This window comes from Lynx canadensis, chromosome F1 (genome assembly GCF_007474595.2).
Source record: "Lynx canadensis isolate LIC74 chromosome F1, mLynCan4.pri.v2, whole genome shotgun sequence".
NCBI lineage: Eukaryota > Metazoa > Chordata > Mammalia > Carnivora > Felidae > Lynx > Lynx canadensis.
In genome coordinates, this window is record NC_044319.2 from 40,911,316 (window position 1) to 40,934,461 (window position 23,146).

Sequence of the window (23,146 nt, forward strand, 5' to 3'; positions counted from 1 at the left end):
CTACCAGGCCCTGTGTGGGGGTAACAACATGAATAAAATGCTATCCTCACCTTTCATGAGGGCCAAGATAGAAGTATGGACAGGTATTAGGAACAGAGAGAAGAGGCTATTAACCTAATCTGGTAGTTCATGGTGCTTGCAGGGGAGATGCCTGAATTGAGATTATTAGATACTGTCATTTAATAGTGGATCTAACACAATTCCTTGTACCTAGATGGTGCTCAGTAATAATTTATTGAATGAACTAAAGAGCTGTTTTGCAATTGCTGAAATCTTAAGGAAGCCTATCAGAGTTTGAGGCATGATCCTCTGTAATTTTTCACCTAGCATCTAAGGGTACAAAACTCATCTTCCTGAAGTACAAAACGAAAAAGAATAAAGACTGTAGAGCCAAAAGTATGAATCTCTCTTTTTCCACTGCTCCTCTGATAGAGAAATTAAGAAGAGACTGAGAGAAGATGTATTTATGGGATAGCATAGAGCAAATGAGTCTTGATTTGTTTGATAATTGAGCTGGTTCTACCTTAATAGTGTATTTCAAAATGTATCAGCTTGCATGCATTCTGCTCCTGCTTACCCTCTCACCAGGCACCAACTGAAGATAAATAATTTACATCTAACCTAGCAGAAAATTAGTTTTGTAAAATTGGTGCGGAATAGTATTTTGCTATAGTTAATTTTTTTGTGAATTCTGGTACATTATAATGGCCATTCATGAAAAGAGACTTTCCCTACAGACCTCAACATGTGCTATAAAAATAATGGTTAAGACAGTGAGGTACTAGTTCAAGAATAAACAAAGATATTAATGGAACACAGCAGGTAGCCCCCCCAGAGTCATTGTGCATCAGGTGATTTTCCAGTTCAGCAGGGGAAGAGTTATCTAATAAGTAATCATTGGGACAATTGACTCTCTGTTTGGGAAAGTAGATCCTTCCCTGAAGCCATACCAAATAAACAAAAACAAAACCAGATTCCAGATGGATTACAGTTTTTAAGAGACAAAGATTTTACTACAAAAACAGTAGAAGAGAATATTTATAATCTTTATATAGGAGAGACACTCCCAGGCAGGTAAAAATTGTCAAATTTAGTTACATGAAATTTAAAATCTCTGCTAGTAAAAGGTGCCATAAACAGAAATAAAAAGTGGGAAAATATACTTACCCCTTGATTAAAGAGTTTCACTTCTAAAATTTTATCCAAAGAAAATAAATGGACAAATGCACTAAGATTTATAGACCAGTCTTCTCACTACAGCATCATCAAAATAATCTAGATGTCTATCAGTAGAGAATTAAATGATCATACAGCAGTACGGTGGAAGACTGTGCAGTCATTTTGTTTTTAATGAGGCAGATGTATGTTTACTTACACAGTAAGATGCTTCCAGGAATAATGATCAGTGTAGGGAGGAGAAAGAAAGTTAGACAACTGTATGTATTATGTGATTTTATTTACAGCAATATATATTGTAACATATTTATGTGTTTAACCTTTTGCACGGATACGAAGTAAACTGTTAATAGTGGGTTATTTCTTAGGCAGGATTATGGAGTGACTTTCACTTCCTATGTTAGATACTTTGGTACTACTTAAATTTTTCTACAAGCATGTATTGCTTTTATAATCAGAAAAGTCAGTAAGGAGGTTTCTATTTACATTTTTTTTTTTTTTAATGAAGCATAAGAAGCAACAAAGTTGTGAAGAATGGTGTAGGGCTTACCATCTCTGTAAGACAGAGCGATCATTAATGTCATTAGGAGCTTTGCCTCTCCCCACTGTGTCCTCCTTATTGCTCGTCTACTTCTTTTAATACTTATTTCAGCTCCCCCAGCCCCAACTTTGGCAATAGCTACCACAGGACAGAGACCTCAGATGGAAGTTCCCCAGCCGTGACTGTTCAGACCGTCCCCGTTTGGGGATATAGAGCTCTCCAGGGCTGGTTTGTACATAGCAGTCTTGTGTGCCACATTTTCATTTGGCAAGAACAGAGTCTGAGAAAAACGTAAGCCAGTGCGAAGAATCAGGATGATAGTTGTGCACTTAAATGGATAATCAGCTGACAGACCCTGCCCTTCATGCACTTACCACTACTGAAAATGAACTACCATCCACTCTCAGAGCTCAGTTGCTGCAAGATGTAGAAATCCTCATCATAGCCCAACAGTCTCAATGTGGAATATAGAATGGAGGGTAGAAAACAGCTGTTTGGGCACGGTGGTGGTACCCTGAAATGCTTGAGATTCCAACAAACCTGCAGTGCACCTCACAAAATGTACGTACCATGCCCTCGTTTCCGTTCCTCCCCCATCCACCCTCCAGCTCAGAACTCCGGGGCCATATGTTTCTGACTCATTGAAAGTTCATTGGAATCATTTTCTAAGAGCCATTGAGATCCAAGAAACTTCTGCTTTTAAAAGCTCACTCTTGAGGAAAGCCGTTCAACCCTAAACTAATTTGAAAAGCTCTAAGATTTAAGCCAGCACATGGGTCCAAACCACCGACTTTTCAAGTAAGCTCCATTCTTGGCAAATGACAGCCTCCTCCAAGCTGTCGCAGCTTAGCCCCGAAGTCCGAGAACAGGAGGGAGGTTCAGGGAAGGAACATGCGTTGTTTCCAGCCAGAGCATTCAAGTGCTTCTTAGAAAGGGGGTTAAACTACCCTTAAGCATTATCTTCATCCGATTTCTTTGTTCTCAAAACCAATGTTTACCTTTAACGTGTCTCCCACAGGTTGGAATCAGGAGGTAGCAACCCTACCAGCAGCGATTCTTATGGTGACCGTGACCGGGCTTCAGCAAGAGCCCGACGGGAGGCACGGGAGGCCCGCCTCGCCAGCTTGAGCAGCCGCGCGGAAGAGGACACCAACAGGGATTATAAAAAAGTAGGATCCCTTGTCAACTTGTCTGTTCTTCGGTTACGACGTGCAGACCTTTTGGCCTTTTCCCCAATGTAGAAAAATGAGTGTAGTTCTGATGAGGCAGAAGAAAAGGTGTTTACATGACAAACAGTAGCATCTAATTCCTTTCAGGTTCTCGGTTTGCTCCACCTCTCCACCAGCTTCCTAAAGACCACTCCGTGTATTGTTTTTAGTGCAGTAAATATATGCCTAGAATCAGATATGTTGAGGTGTAGGAAAAAGTGAAGATTGACAATTGTAGAAAGGGGAAATAAAAGTCATGCTGTGTGTCTGAGCCCCAGAGAATCATTTGGTAGACTCTGGTACTATTAACGAACACATGCTTTTCATGAGGTCCTGTGAATGCCAAACCGAATACTTCTTGATGACAGTACATGGTAATCTGGTTTGGAGGGGGTTTAAAACACTTTACAGTTCATTTCCTTTGGTTCTTGCAGAAGAGTACCTAGCACCCAGGGCAGACTTTAAAACCTTCCCTTTCAAGTGCTTAGATACCAGAGGAGAAAACCATTTTTGTTAGAAATGTTTGTTTTGTTAATGTTGTGTTAAGCAGAACCTGACTGAAATCAATATACACGCTAGGCCAGCTCTAAAAAAAATAATTCTCTTTGTATGGGGAACCACAATGGCTATTTTTCCCCCAGAGACTAACATTATTGAAGCCATTGTATTTGTGTTCGGGACCTGGGACTTCAGTGTTATGAAGCAAGAAACCAGTTGGCTGAATGTATTCTGTTTCCTAGATTTTCTCCATCTGCCCCACAGTGATGGTTTGGGGGGTTTCTCATATGATGAAACTGAGTGGGTTCTAATTCTGGGAGGCGTGCCTAGTAGGTGACCCGATTCTCTTTCCCTCCCCTCAGCTCTACGAGAGTGCCCTAACCGAAAACCAAAAACTGAAAACAAAACTTCAAGAGGCCCAGCTAGAGCTAGCAGATATAAAGTCCAAGCTTGAGAAGATGGCCCAGGTAAGGGAGAAGAAGAAGAAAAAGATTGGGCGGCAGGGGTGAGTATGAGGAGGCAAAGTAACCTAGGGGGCTAGAGGTGGGGAGTAATACAGAACTAAGATTGACCCTCCTCAGAGACAGGGAGACAGAAGCCTCTTAGATTCTAATTTGATTTCAGGGTTCAATCAGCATTTAACTTAAAATGGAAAATTCCTGCACTAACAATTCCTAATGGCCTGAATGCTAATAATTAATATTATGGACTATCTACTGATTGATTTCTTAGTAGAAAAGTATCAGTCAGCATCACAAGATTAGTCCTAGACAGGGTCTCCTGTCTTGATCATCATGTTTCAGTCCAGTTTATCTACAGTCACCTCCTAGAGAGGAATGAAGAAGACACCATTAAACCCAGTACAGAGAGGTAGCAAATTAGGCCTAGACAAATAAGTGGCTTGCGTAGGTCATATAAGAAATCAAGGACACAAGTGTTGTTAGAACACGCGACCAGGTCCCAAAGTATATGTTACCTCCTCGAGTCACCAGTGTTTTCCAGCCGAGGAATAAGGAATATTAGTGGCAAACAGACCAGATAAACCCTTTCCTTTTACTGCCAGGCCTGACTTAATTAGGTGACACTCTGGAGGGCACTGGAGGCAATAACCTCATCAACAGTGTGGCCGACGCCGCAGCTGAAAGCTGAAACAAGTGCTATCTTGGGTTATTGCTGAGTTAACAGGAAACCTATTGAGTTATTGCCCTCCTGGAATGCCCAGGACTAAGAATTTTGAAAGCTGAACTGAGGTAAAAACCGACTCTTTACTGGGAAAGCATAAATGAAAACCAGAGATGGCTTGTAGTTCTGATATAATCCAAAAGCAAAGACTAAAACGCTAGGATTGTACCATACTGGATACGTAGGGTGTGGGGGCAGGGGTGGTTCAGTGCCCTCTGAACATCCTGTTGCAATTCCTCCGGAGCGGGACGAGCCAGCACTTGGAAGCCAGCATCACGGAACTGCTTGGAATTTCAACAGGACAGCCACGCACCCACATTTTCCAGAGAAGGGTTTGGTCAGGTGCACAACGAATGGCCTGGCCTGTGAGCCACCTGTCAGTTTGGAAGAGGCACCCCCTCTGCCTGGTTATAATAGCTGAGCATGCCTCTTGTGCTGGGGATTTGTAAGACCAACTGCAGCACAGATGACAGCTGGGCATAAAGTGGTTTAGTAGGACAAGAAAAGTGGGTCTCCATCCAAAAGGAAACACACACACACACACACACGAGGCAGGGGGACAGAACTAAATAAACCTCAAGGGTGTATTTTGACCCCAACATTACTGAGCCAGGCAAAACGTCTCATTCACTGTACACCCTCAGAAGATTCCCAGGACTGACTTTTACTCTGAAGAGTGCCACCAATTAGCAATGATTAATTAATACAGATTGTATGCTGCTTCTGATCAGGAATTACTGGGGCTATTTTACAGAAAACTGGGGAGCAGTCATGTGAGGAACCACAGGAGGACCCACTGTCACCGGCTCCCCACTCTGTCCAGAAGCCCTCTTCTGACAGCACATTTCTTGACCTTTAGGGGTTCTTGGCTTTTCCACCAGCTTGCGCTTCAGAGCAGTGAGCAGTCTAACAAGCTGCTGACACTGACTTGCACAGAGGACACTGAAAATAAAACCAGCCCTTCCAGTCACTGGGGAAAATGATTTACTTTCTAGCCAACTGCTTTGCTGGGTGTGTCAGAATATACTTAGTTTTGCCAAATACAAGTTATTGAAATTCGGAAGAAATAATGGTGCTGCAAACCAGGTCTCTGCTGTTTACCGCAAATGGAGCCGTTTGGCAGGACAGAGAGGAGGAGGGCCTGTCAGCCTCGCACATTGTAGGGAGACAGTTACCACATGGACACACATGACGTTTTACATAAAAGTTCCACCCTAACTCTAAGGGGGTTGAGATTTAAAAAACAAAAAAAACCTAGTTCTTTGTAGAAGTGAACTAAATGAAATAGTGAAATCAGTACGGCTTCTGTGCTTCACAGGCTGACGAGGATATAAACGAGCTCCAGCATCTACTTTTGCCTTTTTGCTTTTCCTTCCGCTTCATAGTAGATTCAGTGTCAAGGCAGACAGCCATGACCTTCAGAACAGAAGGTGAAAGCCCAGGACAGGAGCCAGGAAGCAAGAGTTTTACTGTTAGTTCTAGCTACTCCTTAGTATTTTGAAAGTTACTAAGAAGTTTCTGCAAGAAGACCAGCATACTTTCTATATTTGTTAAATATTGTCTGTGCATAGTACTAGACAAAATAAAAATAATCACCTGTGTTTCTTAATTATAGGAAATCTTATAATGCTAAGGCCAAAAGGAACGTAAGGGTTCATTTCCATTCCTCGTTTAAGAGTCACTCACTACCTGAAGTTATTCTACTGTTTAGCTACGGTGGCTAAATCTTTTAGCATTTCTGTAAAATTTATAATGACAGTCAAAGACGTTCTGAAATAATAACAATAAGATGTTCTAATCTTTTGTTCAGATAAAATCTTACCTTACCTGGAAGCTCAATATACAAAACAGATAAGAGTGGAACTGTGGAGTTCAAAGCAGGGCGGTTCCATGAGTGGGCTCCTTGGAAGCCCTGGAGGCCCACCCACACGTGAAAACCACGACTTTAAAAGAAAAACAGCCTCAGTGCCCAAAGCAGAAAGAATAGAGTGCAAAGGCATTGCTTAGAAGAGTGCCATGCGAGGGCCTCCTGGGTGGCTCAGTCGGTTAAACCTCCATCTCAAAAATAAATAAATATTTAAAAAAAAAAAAAAAAAAGGAAGAAGAGTGCCATAGGGCTTAGACACTCAAGCTCATGAGTGTCTAGCTTTCAAAGAAGAAAAGCCACTTTTCATTTCCCCTGGGTCGTAAGATGACTCACAGAAAAGAGGAAGGGAGGGGGTGGTGAGGTATAAGAAGATAGTTGTGTTGAAGACCTAGCAAGTGTTTGTGTGTGTGTTTTGGTAATGTCTTTGCATTTGTGGCAGTGTTAAGTTTCAAGGAACACTACTGCTGCTTTCCGCTCCCCAGTGGGAATCCTGTAAACTTCAGAGAGGCGATAACGTTAGGCTTCGAGATCTACCAGAATCTGTCTACTAGGGGCCTCAGTCACAGTGAGAGCCCAAAGCCCTGGCATCTATATCTGGATGTCCAATGGTGAAGCCGAACCAGACTGGGCTTCCTAGTGACCCTGAGACAACCTAAGTGACCACTGTTTTTCTTCAATTTGCACTAGCAGAAACAAGAAAAGACCTCTGACCGATCGTCGATGCTGGAGATGGAGAAACGGGTACGTGTGTGTTTCTCTCCCCTCTGTTTCATCTCAGTTTCTCTGACTTTGTTGTTCATGCCAGTGGAAAAAGTTCATCTTAAGAAGGCGGGAGTTCTGCCACATTCCATTCCCAGCTTGATAATAAATTCTTTTTGTATGACTCTGGACAGCAATTTGATTGCTAGTCCTTTTGGCTTCTTCAGATGGTCAGTACTTTTCACGTATTAGAGTCTTGGAGTGGAAAGGGTCCTCGGAAGGTCATTTCATGCATTGGTTTGGCGTATAGACAGGACCGGACACACACATGAACACACACACACACACACACACACACACACACACCCCTACAGTGTATTTTGGTTTACTGTAAATCAGCACACATGTACACACCCAGGACCAAGGTCTCTTTACCCTTCCCATCGCCTTGAACAGAAAGGAAGTTTCAGCAGGACCCTCTGCCATTGATTTAGGTTTTATAACTTGAAATATGAGCTGGCAGAATCTTTTACATTCTCTGAGGGTGGGGGTGGGGGGGTTCTGGTTCAATTGCTGACCTCCTCCCGACTGCATTCAGAATATTTTTCTAGTATTTGACATTCTTGGATTGGGAAAACTCAGATTTATTGATGAACCCTAGCTGTGACGTGACCCTAAGGGTATAATATGTTCCCATCTCTCCTGTTTAATTTGGAAAGCAGCAAAGTTTTATATTTTATTTCCTTGGCCTGTAACAAAACCTCCTTGCTATCTCATCTAATCAAGGAATCTTCATCAAGTTGAAGCTAAATCAGGAGTCAGTTGCTGGGAAAGAAATGGGTTAGGGGGAGGGGTGCTATTTCTTCATAGACAATGATGGCTACTTCCCCACTCACCATCTGCTCCCCATCATGGTAGAAGCAGTTTCTTAGGAATTTGAGGGAGAGTTGCTGAAAATAATGATGACTTTATGTTATTAGAGAGCAAGGGTCTTGGTCACTTGCAGTCATTTGAAATTCCACAAAATCTTCAGCTTCCACAGAATAGCCCTGAGTACCCTGGTTCTACCATTTGTATATCTTCTAATCGTCTGATGGGAGATTTAGATCGTGTGATTTCTCTCAGTGAAGTAGTTTCATCCACGGATCAGACAGTGCTTAGTCTCCTGCCTGAAGTTTGCCTGAGACATGACGCTGCTGATCACGTGGTAGCTGGAAGGCAGCATTTTGACTCCCTTCTAAGCCCAGTAGATGTTCAACAGTTTCGTTGTTTCTAAACAGGAGAGGAGAGCCTTGGAGCGGAAAATGTCCGAGATGGAGGAGGAGATGAAGGTATGGAGAACTCTCCTTTCTCCCTTTGTGTGCCCCTTCTCTGAGTGCCTGCCAGGACTGGGTGGTTGAGCATAGGGCCACCCCTCAACCCCCTCAAGAAGAGACGATGTGTAGAGTTGCCGAGCACCTCTCCTCAGCCATTTCGTAGACTCTCTCGGTTCACGCAGCATCCACTGTGGACACCTCAAGGCCCTTCTGGGAGCCAGTGCTGCCTTTGGTTGAAGGAGAGGTGTCTGGCAGGCTGGAGACAAAATTAAGTTGAACTTCTAAGGTTTTCCAAGCAATAACTTGCCCCTCAAGGGGCTGGGTACAAAGGCTAAAACAAGGTTTCCAGCTTCCCAGGCCTCACACTAGGTGCCTAGGGAAGGCTCAACATGGCCAGAGACTCTCCTGCCTGGTGTCCCTCCCTGTCTCAGCCCTTTGCTGGAAGGAACACAGTTTGAGACATTCTGCAGTGGAATGCAGATTAATTTGCATGTCGATTTTCTGCCCCGGTCCATTTCCCCTGCAACATTCAGTAATATTCGGGATTCTCCCACTAGAATTAGCTCATGCCACCAGCGACACTTCATGGCTCACTGCTTTCCTCTCTCTCTTCGCCATGACCTACAGTGACCATCATCTCCATTAGCCACTTTAACGAGCAACTGCCATCATAGGCAGTTTTGAGTGCTAAGAACTGGTAACCTACCCAGAAGAGTCAATTCGCTGCCTTGAAAAGGGGATGTAGAGCAGCAGGGAATATAGAGCTGCTCGGGGTAGCCACCTGGCTATGATTTGGGAGCATCTGAGCCCTGTGGGGGCGTGATGCCACATGCCCATAATCACCTAGCGCTTGCTTGGCTTTTTTTTTTTTTTCCTTCAAGGATCTTATTTTATGACGTGTGATACAAAGCATTCATCTGGTGAAACACAGGGGTTTATTTGGTTGTTTTTTTCTAACCTGGGAACCAGAAGCACTGGGGTAATAATGAGGCAGACCCCCAAATCCCTTTCTGTGAGCAAGCATCCCTAATATACAATTGGAGCGCTTTAGGAGAGACGTTTATTATTCCAATGGCCAAAAAAGTTGATTATTTACTGAAAACTTCTCAGGACCTGACAAGGTAAAAGTTTACACAAGATGCAGTGCCGATAGTCCTGTAACTCTTTATAATTCCAGAATGAAGGAGATGTGGCAAGCCTTGCCCTTGAGTTCTGTTGTTGCCATTCCAAGGCTATAATTGATCACATTCACATAGAATTTCAAACAATACCTACTTATATCTCCAAAAAGTGGCACTTAAATAAGAAATGATTCTCCTGAGATGCTAAAAACAGGATGATCCAACACCATTAGCTTCTCCATCTTCTGCTTTTTCCAGACTTACCTCACCTACCACACATAAGTATTCTCTCCCATCTAGAGCAGTATGTTAGTAAAGCTAAACAGTTCTTGATGAACGAATGTCCACAGCTCTTGGTTGCACTGGGGGCTCCACCATTTTTGAAACCCCTTGAGCTATGCCATCTGTACTCTGCTGTTAAGCAGCTGTCAGTGGTACTCATTAAAGAATAGCCTAAATGCTGATCAGGAACATGTAAACGAGGCCAAAGCTGGTGCCTTCTAATGAGTACCCAGGAGCCCAAAACCAGCCCATACCCACTAGTCACAGAACTCTGCACCACATCCACCCAGGCCCACACACAAAGACCCAGAAAGTCCCAAATTGGGGCAGTGGAGGCCCTTCTTTATCTCCATTCCAATTCTAATTGCCAAGTATGAGAGCCCCTTCAGTGGTTCTATTTGCTCTCAGTCCTATGGGTTGAGACAGGCTTACGTATTTCTTTCTCCCTATCCTATCAGGCTATGATTTCCTAAACTAGGCCACAAGTTCCTTTCTTTCCTCAGTAGAGATCATAATACATGAAAGCGTTTGCTCCAAGGGTGCCCGGGTGGCTCAGTCGAGTAAGCGTCCTACTCTTGATCTCAGCTCAAGTCTTGATCTCAGGGTCGGGAGTTGAAGCCCCACATTGGGCTCCACACTGGGCATGAAGCCTACATTTAAAAAAAAAAAAAAAAAAAAAAAGGAAGGAAGGAAGAGAGAGAGAGAAAGAAAGAAAGCGTTGGCACTCTCAGCCATGAGTTACTTGCCAGCCAGCTTCAAATTCAGTTTAAATCATCAAGTGGAGCCAGATCCTGATTATTTAGACCTCAGGCCAATAGGTACACCAATTTGAAACTGCTTTTTGTTTGTTTTTTTAGTTAAAAAAATCAATCCAGTCAGTTTCCATTATTCTTTATTACCAGTTGCAAAGTCAAATGAAGAAACACCTGCAAGTTCTAAAGCCCCTAAATACCCTTTGCTTACATCAAAGCCTAATACCAGGTTTACAAATCGTCCAGCTCCCCCTAGAGGACAAAAGGGGAGGGACATACAAGCCTCGCAGTCAGCACCAATTTCAGGATGCTTGTGTTTGTACCTTCAGATAGGCAAAAACTTCAGATATATAGATACAGACATCATAAAATTGGTATCACTGGCCTTAAAGGAGTCTAAGAAGCTGCTTGGTTAGCCTTCAAGTCCTTCTTCATCCAGGCTACAGTTTATGGTAATCAACATCTTGGGAATGATCAGTGGGCAAAATCTGTGTGTTCTAGGTAGTCAGGCAACAGCACAGGTAACTGTCTTGTCGAATCTGGGGCCCAGTTGAACTAAGGACCAGTTAGACCCCATGCCTGTTGCATATTTGGTTCATACAGATGCTCAAACCTCTTGGAGCAATCAGTAGGGAGCAGGTTGAGAATTGACCTCCAGTGAACCCTGAAGATAAAGTAGGTGCTCGAGGACAGAAAGTGACTCTGGTGCCTGTTTTTGTGACTCTGGCAAATAAAGTACAAAGGCCAGGTGAAATGAACCATGAGAGGGGCTCATCCAGGTGTATGTGAGGCTCTGTGCTTGTGACACGGGTTGTGCCTTTCTGGCCATACTTGAAAGGTAAGTATTTATGAATTCTTCCCAGGACAAACTCCACTCAGATCCTGGGATGGAGTAGGATTATATGCCAGCCTCTGACAGGCGTGCATGTCAGCGTGAGCTGTGCTAGGCTGCACTTGGTCTTGCCCACATCAGACCCAAGGACTTTTCTACTGCATCCTCCATTCAGCATCAGCCTCCTTTCCAGACCTTCTCTTCCCTTTCCCAGGTCCTTGCATGAGGGGCCCAGCAGCCACTGCCCTTTTAGATTGGTCTTGGAATTTTTATTTTTACTCACTCTAGAAATATCACTAGCTGATCCTGCCCTTGCCCACCCTGGTCTGTGCCCTGCCCTTCCCTCCTACTTGCCGTGCCTTGTTTTCAGTACTCTTTCCTATGGAACATTCCACAAGATTGTTTCCTGCCTCTCTCCCTCATGCTGATAACTTCCAAATCCTTCCACCTCGATCTGCTTGTACTCACATGTTAGATTGAATAATTTTCATAGTTTATGTCTTTAATATTATTCCCTAGGAGGCAAGGACCACTTTATATAATGACAATGATTATGTTGAAAGCTTTGGTCCAATGTCAACACCAAAGAAGGGTGAGAGCCAGGGACTTTCCATTGGTTCTTATGTTTGGTCCCTGCCCATTTCTTTAAATATTTCCATATGCTGCACCATGATCTCCTCTGATCTCAGTCCTCTTCGTGGCCGAGATGCTTGCAGAGGGTAAAGAGCATTGCTTGGTCCCTGCCCTTCAATGGCTACGTGGAAGTGTTTGGCTGCTCAACCTTTTTTCCAAGGTGCTCATTCTCCCTCTTTGGGGAAAGAGCTATTGAGCAGTTTGTCTCTGCTTGTTTTTCCTTTTCACTGTTTTTTCCCCTTCATGCTACCTTTCATTTTCTTGCTTCTTCACTTCCAACTATAACTCCACTAATCCTTCATTTCTGTCCTTCGCATCTGTGTGGGTACGAGAGACTTCTCTCTGGTTCGTAGTCACTGTAACCCACAGGATTTTTCACCTTCCTCTGTGAAGCTCCATTTGCATAATGAAATCATTTTCCTCCTCCCAAAGAGCTCATGGTCTCAGTTACAGGGTCAGTCCAGATGACCACTTAGGAAAGGACAAGTGACAGTAAGCAGGCCTATGATATAATGCCATTTATTGAAGTCTTTAGGTCCTTTAGAGGATATGAGGTGTTAGGAAAAATATCTGGGGGCTGGTTGTTCTGTTCCATTTGCAACACTTACAAATAGTGAAGTCTGGACTAGTACATCAGTCCAACCAATTCCGTTATCGTGGGCATTTATGATTTCTCCAACTTTTGTGCACAGCTGTGATTTTCAGAGGATGAATCTGTATGTGAACACTTTGAAGCAGCTCCCAGCCTCTTCATGAGCTGGGACAAAGAGAGCACAGTTAGCTGTGAATTTCGTGTTGCAGGTAGTTGTACAGCAGGTCAAAGGTGGGTTGGCAGTTCTTGGGTCCTGGAACAAGCTTCCAGACTGCAGTGGAGAGCTAGCAGGGTTAGTGAAGCATCCCACAAAACAGGTTAGAGGACCACCTGACAGCTGCTGGTTTATGTGCCACTTCACCCTCCTAAACAGTACATGCCTTGTACAGAAAACTCTTGAACAACAGCCCCTCTTTTATTTTCCTTGTTTTATTTCTTAAATTAAAAAATAAATGAGGTAAGAGAAGGACCCAGAAAGAGAACAAGTAGGAGTAGGGGGCCAAGATAAGAGGAGGGAGAAAGAAAAGGGCAGTAGCTGGATTTGGGAACACACCGAGTCCTGAACTCCAGGTCCCAATGATGATGAAGAAGGGGCCCCAAGGCCATGGCTCAGCCATGTTAAACCTGTTGAGAAGGCCCCAAGCCACATGGTGGGCTGTCCTTCTCAAAAGCCATCCAGGTGTGCTATTTGAGAGCCTGGTGGTTGTATTCAGATGGCTGATCTTCAGCATAGTGAGACCTTAGCCAGGAATCATAGGCCCGGCTCTCCCCCTCGTTGGTGCTTCTCTCCATTATCCCTCCTCCCACCCCCACCATTACTCCTGCCTTTCTCATTTCCTTTCTTGCATGCCAACTAAAAACAAAAACAAAAAGTCACGTGATTTCTTTGTCCTACTTTTATCTCCTCTGGTCTGTCTTGTCTCTCTCTCTCTCTTGTGTGTCTGTCCCCTCCATGTTTCACTCTACAGAACCTCCACCAGCTAAAACAGATTCAAACCTTGAAGCAGATGAACGAGCAACTGCAGGCTGAGAACAGGGCCCTGACCCGAGTTGTGGCCCGACTCTCGGAGTCCGTCGAGTCCTCGGAAACCCAGGAGCTCTAGTTCTTACCCCTCTTCTCCACCTCACTTTCCTCCTCCACCACTCCAGGCACGTTCAGTCTTCTTGTTGGGCCCAGAAGCCCTGTGCTCATCCCCCTCCATCCAAGCCTCCATATGCGAGTGCCTACAAAGGTCGGTCATCTGGAAATGGAAAGAGCCAGGACTGAGAAACAGAGTGGGACGTAATAGCCGAGGTCAAGGGAGGCAGTGGGGGAAACCTTGCCTGGGCTGGTGGTCCTTTTGGTAAGATCACCACATCACCTTTTCCTCCCCTGGAGACTGAATATGGATTCGCTTACTTGGCTACACATAGATATACACATACGTATGCACGTACCTGTGTGTATATACAGATTTCTTTGGTGGGGTCATTGCCAAATTGAGATTGAACTTTCTCAGCAGCAGCCCAAGTGCAACCTGATCACTAGAGCAGTTGGGGTTGGTCCTAGACTCCCAAATGTAGCTGGGCCTGGGGTAAGCAAAGGCAGGCGCTCTCAACCTCGGCTGGGAGTTTTGCTGTGTGTAGTGTCTGGGCCCACCACCCCCACACCCCCAAAAATCAGCGGTCCAGGTTGAGACCCAGGCATCAATATTTTTTCAAGCCTCCACTGTTGATTCTTTTGTGAAACCAGGATTGAAAATGGCCCTTTGGATACCAGACAGAACTAAGTCTTTGCATCTGACAGCATGCTGGATGGGGACGACTAGCACTGAAGGCTAGAGCTCCATGACCAGCAAAATCACCGCCCATCCCACCATTTGAGTAGAACTGGTTAGGCATTCTTTGCCTCCCTTCTGCAGTAATCTTTGCTTTCTTCCCCCTCTCGGGAGGCAGCACTCTGATCCCTGCCACAAATCTCGGTGCCTTAGGGATGTGTCCCTCAACCCCACCCCTAGCCAGTGTGTGGGCTGTGAAGCAGAACACAGCTTTTATAAATGAGACCCTCACACAGCAAGACCTTCCCTAATGGGGGTAGCTTTGCAAAGTTGATGACAGTCAGTGGAGCAGAGAGCGGGGATTTATTTTCAACCGAGAACCAAAAAAATTTGTTTGGTAAACTGGAGCCTTTCTCTGGATGTCGGTCTGAAAGACAAGCTCACAGATCACTTGTTTTCCTACCCAGCGATGGTGTGATGGGGTCACCACTGCTGAGCAGTTTCACCCCCTGAGATGAGTTTTTAATTTTCAGCAACAGTCTAATTAGTCCTGACCAACGCCTGTTCTTTTCTCTGCCTATTCACTTGTGCCTTCAGGGTCAGTAGCTGGCAACTAATACCCACTAGATCTGCAGCACCCAAACTGCCATAAGGGCTGGGCTAATATCCTGCTGTAGCTGCTGTCACACACACAAAGAAATTGAAAGGGCAGGGACACCACGGCCTGGCACACCAAGCGGCTTAGTTACCCTACTTACTGAGTGCCCTGTAAGGTCCAAACTCCGTGCTTTAAGATAAGCCTCAGGATTATGGGAAAATTTGATGGGGGTGAACAAGGGACCCACAGAAGATGTCCCAGTTATTTTTAGTTCCTTCTTTGTGCAAGATAGTATAGGATATAGGGCAAAACTAGATCTGTGCTTTCAGCAGTGAGTAAAGTTAACATTTGTCATTTGTTAAGGCCCATGCATAGCACTTTATATGCTTTTTCTCACTTGTTCCCCAGAACAATCATTTTACATATGGGGGAAAAACGAGTTATAGTTTGAATAACCTGCCCAGAGTCCCTCAAAGTTCAAACCAAATAGGTCAGTTCCAGAACCCAAGCCCTCAACCACTGTGACATTAGCTGTCTGCATATTTGGCACAGAGTTTTAGCCATTTGTTAAGCATATGGCCTAAACAGTGCAAGAGTCTATTAAACAACGACAGTGTGGCCCCACCATTGCAGCTAAAGGATGAAGGACATTCTGCTTCCTCAGCACTCTTGACTTCCCTGGTGGAGGTTCACTTCCAAACAGCCATTTACCTCCCAAAAGCTTTCACCGCGTAAAGGAACTGTTACATAGTATATGACCTTCTGTAACAGGTCAGCAGACTGTGGCCCATCAGTATGCCCGTGAGCCATACAAACACTTGGCGGAAAAAAGAAAAAGGATAATATTTCACGACACATGAAAATACATGGAATCAAATCTTGGTGTCCAAAAATAGTTTCATTGGACCTGAGCCATGCTCATTTGTTTATATCTTAACCTTATGTTCATAAGTACTTTTGTGCTACAAGAGCAGAGTTGAATAGTTGGAGCAGAGACCATGTGGCTTGCAAACCCTGAGATATTTATTATCTGGACCTTTACAGAAAACGCTTGCCGACCCCTACCAGAAGGAAAGATTGGATAACTCAGCCAAACTGACAGTGTGGTCCAGAGAGTTGGCCCTGCCTTTTTTTGTTTTTTGTTTTTGTTTTGTTTTGTTAATAATCCACTAGGGAAATCATCTTGCTTCGGTGTGCAGTACAGGCTACTTCCAACAGAATGTGAGCAGTGGGACGGACTTCCTTCCCACTTCCCGAGTAGTCAGAAGCAAAGCAGCCTGGGCACAGCGCCTTCTGAGCCCCCGTCAGCCTTCAGCTAGCCTTGCCCTGGGTCTCAGACCCTTATATCCTCTCCCTCTTCAACACATTCCTCATCGAAGGCTGTATGAAGTAATATTTGGGAAAACACATGTACATAATTTTATTTGCCCAGGATAACTTACCGTCAAACTATGATAAACTGGAAATTTAGAAATTAGAAAGCTGGTAGATGGAACTAGAGGGTATTATGTGAAGCAAAATCAGAGAAAGGCAAATATCATATCACTTCACTCATATGAGGGCTTTAAAAGACAAAACAGACGAACATAGGGAAGGGAAGCAAAAATAATGTAAAAACAGGACGGGGACAAAACATAAGAGCCTCTTAAATATGGAGAACAAACAGAGGGTTACTGGAGGGGTTGTGGGAGGGGGGATGGGCTAAATGGGTAAGGGGCATTCAGGAATCTACCCCTGAAATCATTGTTGCACTATATGCTAACTTGGATGTAAATTAAAAGAAAGAAAGAAAAGAGAAAGAAAGAAAGGAAGGAAGGAAGGAAGGAAGGAAGGAAGGAAGGAAGGAAGGAAGGAAGAAAGAAAGAGAAAGAAAGAGAGAAAGAAAGAAAGAAAGAAAGAAAGAAAGAAAGAGGAAAGAAAAAAAGAAATTAAGAAAGCTGACATCCAGGGGGTTGAAATGATAAAGCTTTGTTAAACCTCATACTTGTACAGTGCTTCCACATGTGTTCTTATTTAATCATTCTTTAACTTCAAGTGAATATCAGATAACACTGCTCATTTCCTCCTCTCTCTTTTGAGAGTCAAGTTTATGAGACTCCCCCCCCCCCCCCCGCCTTGATTTCTACATTCCACTTCTTGGACTTTTTGACACTCCCTCAAGATGTCAGTTGTAGTATATTGCAGCTGGGAAATTGCCTTGTCCAATTTTTTTTTTTTTTTAAAGAATTGAGTTCTTCACGCGGAAATAAATCATCAAGGTTCAACGAGTTGTTTATACATTTAAAAAGCAGGGAGGGGTCAGCTCAGTTCTGATTTGATGGGCTGCTGGCAGGGAAATGAAATCTATTGACATGTATAGCTTCTCCCCGTACCCTCCCTACCCCCACCCCCACCTATGGAATCCTATTATGGAAATATGACTTTCAGAGTCTGCAGGCTGCAGGACCCAGGATGGGGCCATTGGAGAGCAGATGGGAAGGTAAAGCATTGTGAGGCCATCCTGGCTGATTTTTTCTAAAAGTCTTCTTGGAATGAGTTTGCTAGCACTGAGTTCTGGTAGTCAAGGCCACAGGGATAGAGGCACGGAGGAGAGCAGCCAGGGCAGCTTTGATTAGGTTGGAGGTTGAAGAGGTAGGGTCAGAGGACCAAAACTTTATTTTGATATTTTCTGGATGAAAGTCTTTTTAGTAAGATTTGTAGTTTAGCTGTTTGCCATCCCATTCTCGCGGGAGGACTCATATGGTAGTTGGAGTCCTGAGTGCCGCAGAGCACATTATGTATATCAGCACACTTCACATCCAGGACCTCCTGGGGCCCTCACAGAGTCCCTGCTTGATGAGCGACTGGGGCAGAAATGATTATTCTTTTTAGACACAAAACTGGAAACTCAGAGAAATTGAGTTTGCTTAAAGTAATAGAGATTGTTAATGACAGTGACAGTGCTGGAATTTCTGGGCTTCTGGTGTTTTGTTTTCCACCCCCACGTGACCTCTGTTATGAAAGAATAATCTTCGGAATCAGGCACACAGGGGCTCAGTATCAGCTTTGCCATTTAATAGCTGGGTACTTTGGACTAGTTACAAAATTCTTCATTTCCTCATTTGTAGACATAAGGATAGCAACTGTATCACAGACTCATGAGGTACTAATGAGACCATGGGAGTGAGAGCCTCTGGTCCAGTGCCTTCCACAGTATGGATATTCAATACTGTTTTCTTTTTGTTCCATTAATACAAATCCTTTCGTCTCTGTGATACAAACATGTGCGCATACACATATGTATTTGTATCATTTAATCTACATCCTCCGTAAGAGATTGAAGAAACGAAAATTCTATTTCTTGAGGTACAGTCAGATCCCCTAAGCGGTTAATAGCAGAGCCAGAACTAGAATGAAACTGGCCTCATGACACCTGAGCCCAGGCCATCCTTTACTAGAGACCTCACCTGCTGCAGGAGTCCCACTGGTTTGATGACGAATCCATCAAAGCACTTTTGTATCGAATAGATGTGGATTTTTGTAGCCTTCACAGTGAAGATGTGCTTACCCTCTAACCTAAGTCTCCCTAAACTGCCACCAGGGCCCGCACATAAACTACATCCTCATCAACATCCCATTATGGTTTTTAGATGCGGCACATACCTGTCAGAGTGCCTGTTTACAATATAAAGACTTGGATATCCAGACTGGGGCTTGGGGCTGCTACTTTGCTTTTGTTTTGCAAAGATTGAAAACTAAGGCTGCTATTTTTCTTTGTTTTGCAATAGAATTGAAACCTCTATTCCCCCATCCCCCAAAGCACCTGTTTCCTGGATTTGTAACACCATTCCCTAAAATTGCTAATAAGGCACCCTGGTATCCCTTGGTAACTACCACTGGGGAGCTTTGGGCAAGGATTATTAAACATACACCCACCACTCATTGTGCTTCACAGCTCTGTGATGGCCAAATCTGTAAGCCCCCTGGGTTTAGTGGTTGAAAGTGGATGTGTGTAGTATGACCAGCAAGAATTTTGGTGGCTTTTATCACAGAAGGCACTAGAAGGAGGACCTTAAATCAACTTGTGGGTGTGACAGAAAGCCGAGCTGTGCCCCCTCTCCCCTGCATTCCTATTTTTGATGCGGTGTGGAGCAGTGTCTGTCTTTGACTCTTTTAGTTGACCCAATGCTCCTTTCTAAATTTCTTCCCTGTGCCCCTAGCAGCTCACTTTGGCATTCTCCCCAGTTTCTCCAGACTTGAAGTGAGTTCAAGGGCACGAACCAATGAAAACAGTTACTGATTCAGGAGAATGAAAGGATACGTGGTGCGGAACATGAAGCCTGCATACAAAGAAATAAGATACTGCTAAATATGCTAGTTCAAAAGATGGAGGGGCTGTGGTCTCCCTTAATATGAGCATCACCAACTCAATAAGTAGGAAGCTTCAGGGGAAGTTCATCCCTGGGAGAAGGCATGGTGACACTTCACTGTATCAGCTGCCTCCAAAGGCCCCGCCCACTGGGCTGGCCTGGTCTGGTCAGGGAGGGTAGAGGAGTTGATCATGCCAAGCTCTAACACACCTTTCCCTCTGTCACCTACAGGTGTTAACAGAACTGAAATCCGACAACCAGAGGCTGAAAGATGAAAATGGTGCCCTCATCAGAGTCATCAGCAAACTGTCCAAATAGACTAGGCTCCAGATTTAGGAGGGATAGGACGGCATTTGCTGCCCCCATGCCTCTTTTCCAGCCATTGTCTTCCAACCAAAAGAAGTGAATGTTTTGGTGGAAGGACCACTTCTTTCTGCCCCTCTTCCAGTCACCTTCTCTGCACTGTACATTTCCTCTGCACTCTCAGTGCCCTGTTCCTCCTATACCCCCACCCCCTGAGTTTTATGACAGTTTTAATTGAAGCATGATTGTGATAATTGGAGCCATTCGAGCCATCTGGAGAAGGCCTTGGGGAGTACACCAGGCTCAGCTGTGGACCCCAACTTCCTGCTGCTCAGCTACTTGTCCACATTGGATTTGGTCCAAACATGTAAGGCCTCTACCCAAACCAGTACCCCACAGCCTTTCACGTCTTCCAGTGTCCTCTGATATAGGTGAGTCTTATGGTGGCCACTCCAGGATCCTGTCTGGGATGCCAAGAGAAACAGGATGTTGGCAAAATTATCCGACAGCTTCTGGAGCTGTGTTTCCATTAGATTCAAGGTGACAGTGACTCTGCATTGAAGGTCTCTGCTAGTCTTCACCTCAGGAACTGACTTTTCTCTAACTCCTTGCTGGTGTTACTGTTACTTTTTCTATCAACAACCCAGTAACATCCCTGACTAGTCTTAACTCCTACTCCTCCCTCATGCCTCGTCCCCTTCCCCAGGGCTCAGATGACCCTGGCTTCATTTATTCCTTTCCTTCCTATCCTTTTATTTTTCTTTCTGTCTCCCCTCCACCACCTCACCACATGGTGTAAAAGCTAGAACGGAGCATCTGACCTCCCTTGCCTTTGGCCATTACGGAAGGTCATTTCTCCTGGGGCACTCTGGAGACCAGAAGAATTGCCTTGGTGGCAGCACCACCGGCCTTCTCACTGAAAAGCCAGACCATGGCATAAACGTCAGCCCACTGTTCTCATCTCCTACGTGTTTTCCCTACACAGTGAGTTTCTTTAGTAGAAAATCTGGGCTCTGAACATCCCATTCCGCCTCACCTCCTTTTGACCTTGTTTTCCTCTCTTCACTCTGGCACCTGCTCCTAATGAAAAAGGAAGTCCTCGCAAGGAGGCATGGGAGCTGAGGAGGGTAGATTGATGGGAGGTAGACTAGGGAGTGAAAGCAGGTTGGAAAGACATATATGGTGTAAAGTAGAGTAGCTGGGGACACTTGCAACCTCGTGACAAAGAAGGTACAAGATGGCAGCCCATCGTGCTGTGATAATGGTGGTGAATGCGACTGTTTCTGGGGGCTAGATTTAGGGGAGAGACCTTTGTTTCCTTAGAAGCCAGCAGGAACAATGACTTCTTAACAGAGGTTGAAAGTGATGAGATCCTTCCAACCCATTCATGAGAGTCATGGAATCTTTGGCAAAGCCCAGAGATCGTATGATGGAGCTTTTGGTTGTTGTGTCACAGGGACCCCCCCCCCCCCGCACACACACACACACACATACCACGGTCAGGTGTTCCCTGGTGGCTGTGCACTTAATCCTTGGAAGTTGGGCAACTCTGATAACCAGAAAGTTTTTCCTAACATGAGTTAAGGTCTGCCTGTGGATTCTCCACGTTGTACAGTACTGCCCTTTGATGTGACAACCCTTCAGATATGTGGAGGCGGGGATCTCCCCTTAACCTTACTTCCAGCTGATGTTTCCCCAGTCCTTTGGGGCACTCCCCACATGGCATACTTTTCCTGTCTGTCACATCTCGTCTGTCGTCTCTTGGAAAAAAACAGCCTTTTAAAATATGCCCAGACCTGGACAGATACTCCATTAGCACAAAATTAAACCATTGGTCCTTGGTGATGACCCAATATTAATACTCAACGTATTTGCTCTTTATTGGTATTCTCCCTTGGTTCGTTTATTTTGAGTGTGCAAGTCATTTAAATTCTCCTCATTTTAGAGCTGCCCGTGATATTCAGCGCTTTGAGTGATCCATTCTCTTAACATATACTACCTCTGTCCATTTTTTATTTCTTTCCAGAAAATGACAATATAGTTCTCCATGGCTCTTTGAAACATTACATGCTCTTTAAACCAGAGGCTATAATTCAAGATCCTAATTCCAAAATAGGAAATATGTCTCCCCTGGCAAAACCCCATTTTTAGAGTATACAGAAGTCTCTCTTCCATTTCCAACTATTTTCCAAGAGAAGCTGCTACTGATTAGGATTTTGTATGATCATGGGAGCGCTGTGCACTCAGTTCTCAGGGAATGCTAAATTAGAGTAAAATGTTTCCTCGCTTCCACTATAAACATCTCCTTCATTCTAGGGAGAGGGGAAATCAACACAAGGTGTTGAGTAATTGGTTCTCCTGGCACATCCTGGACGTTGGGCAAGGGATGGGGGTGGTTGCTGCCTCCTTCTCAGAAAAAGAATTATTAGGAAAACATTTTGACCCTCTTCCGTTAGATAGACAGGGTAAAGGGGGTTACAGAGAGTTCCCTCAGATCTGTTTGTGTCTTTCAAAAGCGTGGGACAGAATCTAAAAACTCTTAGGGTGGTGTTATGCCCCTGCTGCTTCACACAGCCCTTTCACATTAAAGATGCCTTTTCTTGCCAGAAAAGTTTTCCTTGTGATGAAAAATTAACAAGCTTCTCAATCTCAGGAATATTGAATTCTATGGCCAAGAGCTCATGAAAGTGTAAACCACGCTAGGTAATTTCAGGCACTCTCTCTTATGCAATTAATTTTATTAGACAGATAGACTCTGAATTCTGGTCCCTTTCCAGAAAATAAAACACCCTTTCTTCACAGTTGGATTGACTGGAAGCCCCAGGAGTGATGGTTAGAGACCTGATGACCAGCTGTGCACCCTGGGTGCCAGCCACAGCAGGCCTCCCTTCTCTTGTGCTGTTGGTCCCTCTGGTGGCCACAGAACTTCTGTCCTCAACCTGCTGGTTTGGATGCCCGTGAGCACCCCAGGTAGCTCAAAGCTGCATGAACACTGCCGGTCTGGCCAACAATTTGGGGCCCGGCTGTGTCACTTTAGTCTTTACATGAAATATCAGAATGACGAAGAGAAGGTTCTCAGTACAGCTTTATATCCTCTGTTCTCATTAATTTGATATTTTTCAAAACCAAGCCACACCTTTGGGAGTAATGGTTTGGCCATTCCAGAGATTCTCTGGCTGAAGTTTCACTGCGTTGCCTATTTGTCTTTCAAGGGCTGCTTATTCTTTTCCAGATAGCTCTTGGGCATGATGGCCTCTGACCCCAGTCCCGGTCTCTAGTGCAACAGGGTTATGCAAATCTTGGGGTGTTGCCTTGAAAGAATCTAAAGAATAGACCTGCCCTGGGCTTATTCAGTGCACTGAATTCTCTTTTGGGCAGTCTCACTTGAAATTTCCTGGAACCTCCCTGCCGTGTCCTATCCAACAGCAGGATGTGTTCTC

The 23,146-nt window shown here is 44.5% G+C and overlaps 1 protein-coding gene across 9 annotated transcripts in view; it reads left to right on the top strand.

Annotated features, from left to right (window-relative positions):
- Positions 1-23,146, top strand: part of PPP1R12B (protein phosphatase 1 regulatory subunit 12B) — a 214,664-nt gene extending 191,518 nt beyond the window's left edge. For 6 of the 9 annotated variants that reach the window (XM_030301922.1, XM_030301925.1, XM_030301926.1 and 3 more), the window contains 5 exons: positions 2,736-2,886; positions 3,786-3,890; positions 7,160-7,213; positions 8,452-8,502; positions 19,635-23,146. In XM_030301922.1, the coding sequence (XP_030157782.1) occupies positions 2,736-2,886; positions 3,786-3,890; positions 7,160-7,213; positions 8,452-8,502; positions 19,635-19,721 (448 nt within the window). In that variant the 3' untranslated portion in view covers positions 19,722-23,146. Of the gene's footprint in view, positions 1-2,735; positions 2,887-3,785; positions 3,891-7,159; positions 7,214-8,451; positions 8,503-13,667; positions 16,571-19,634 lie in introns of those variants that run through there. The other 3 variants (XM_030301931.1, XM_030301932.1, XM_030301924.1) reach the window with 2 other exon arrangements.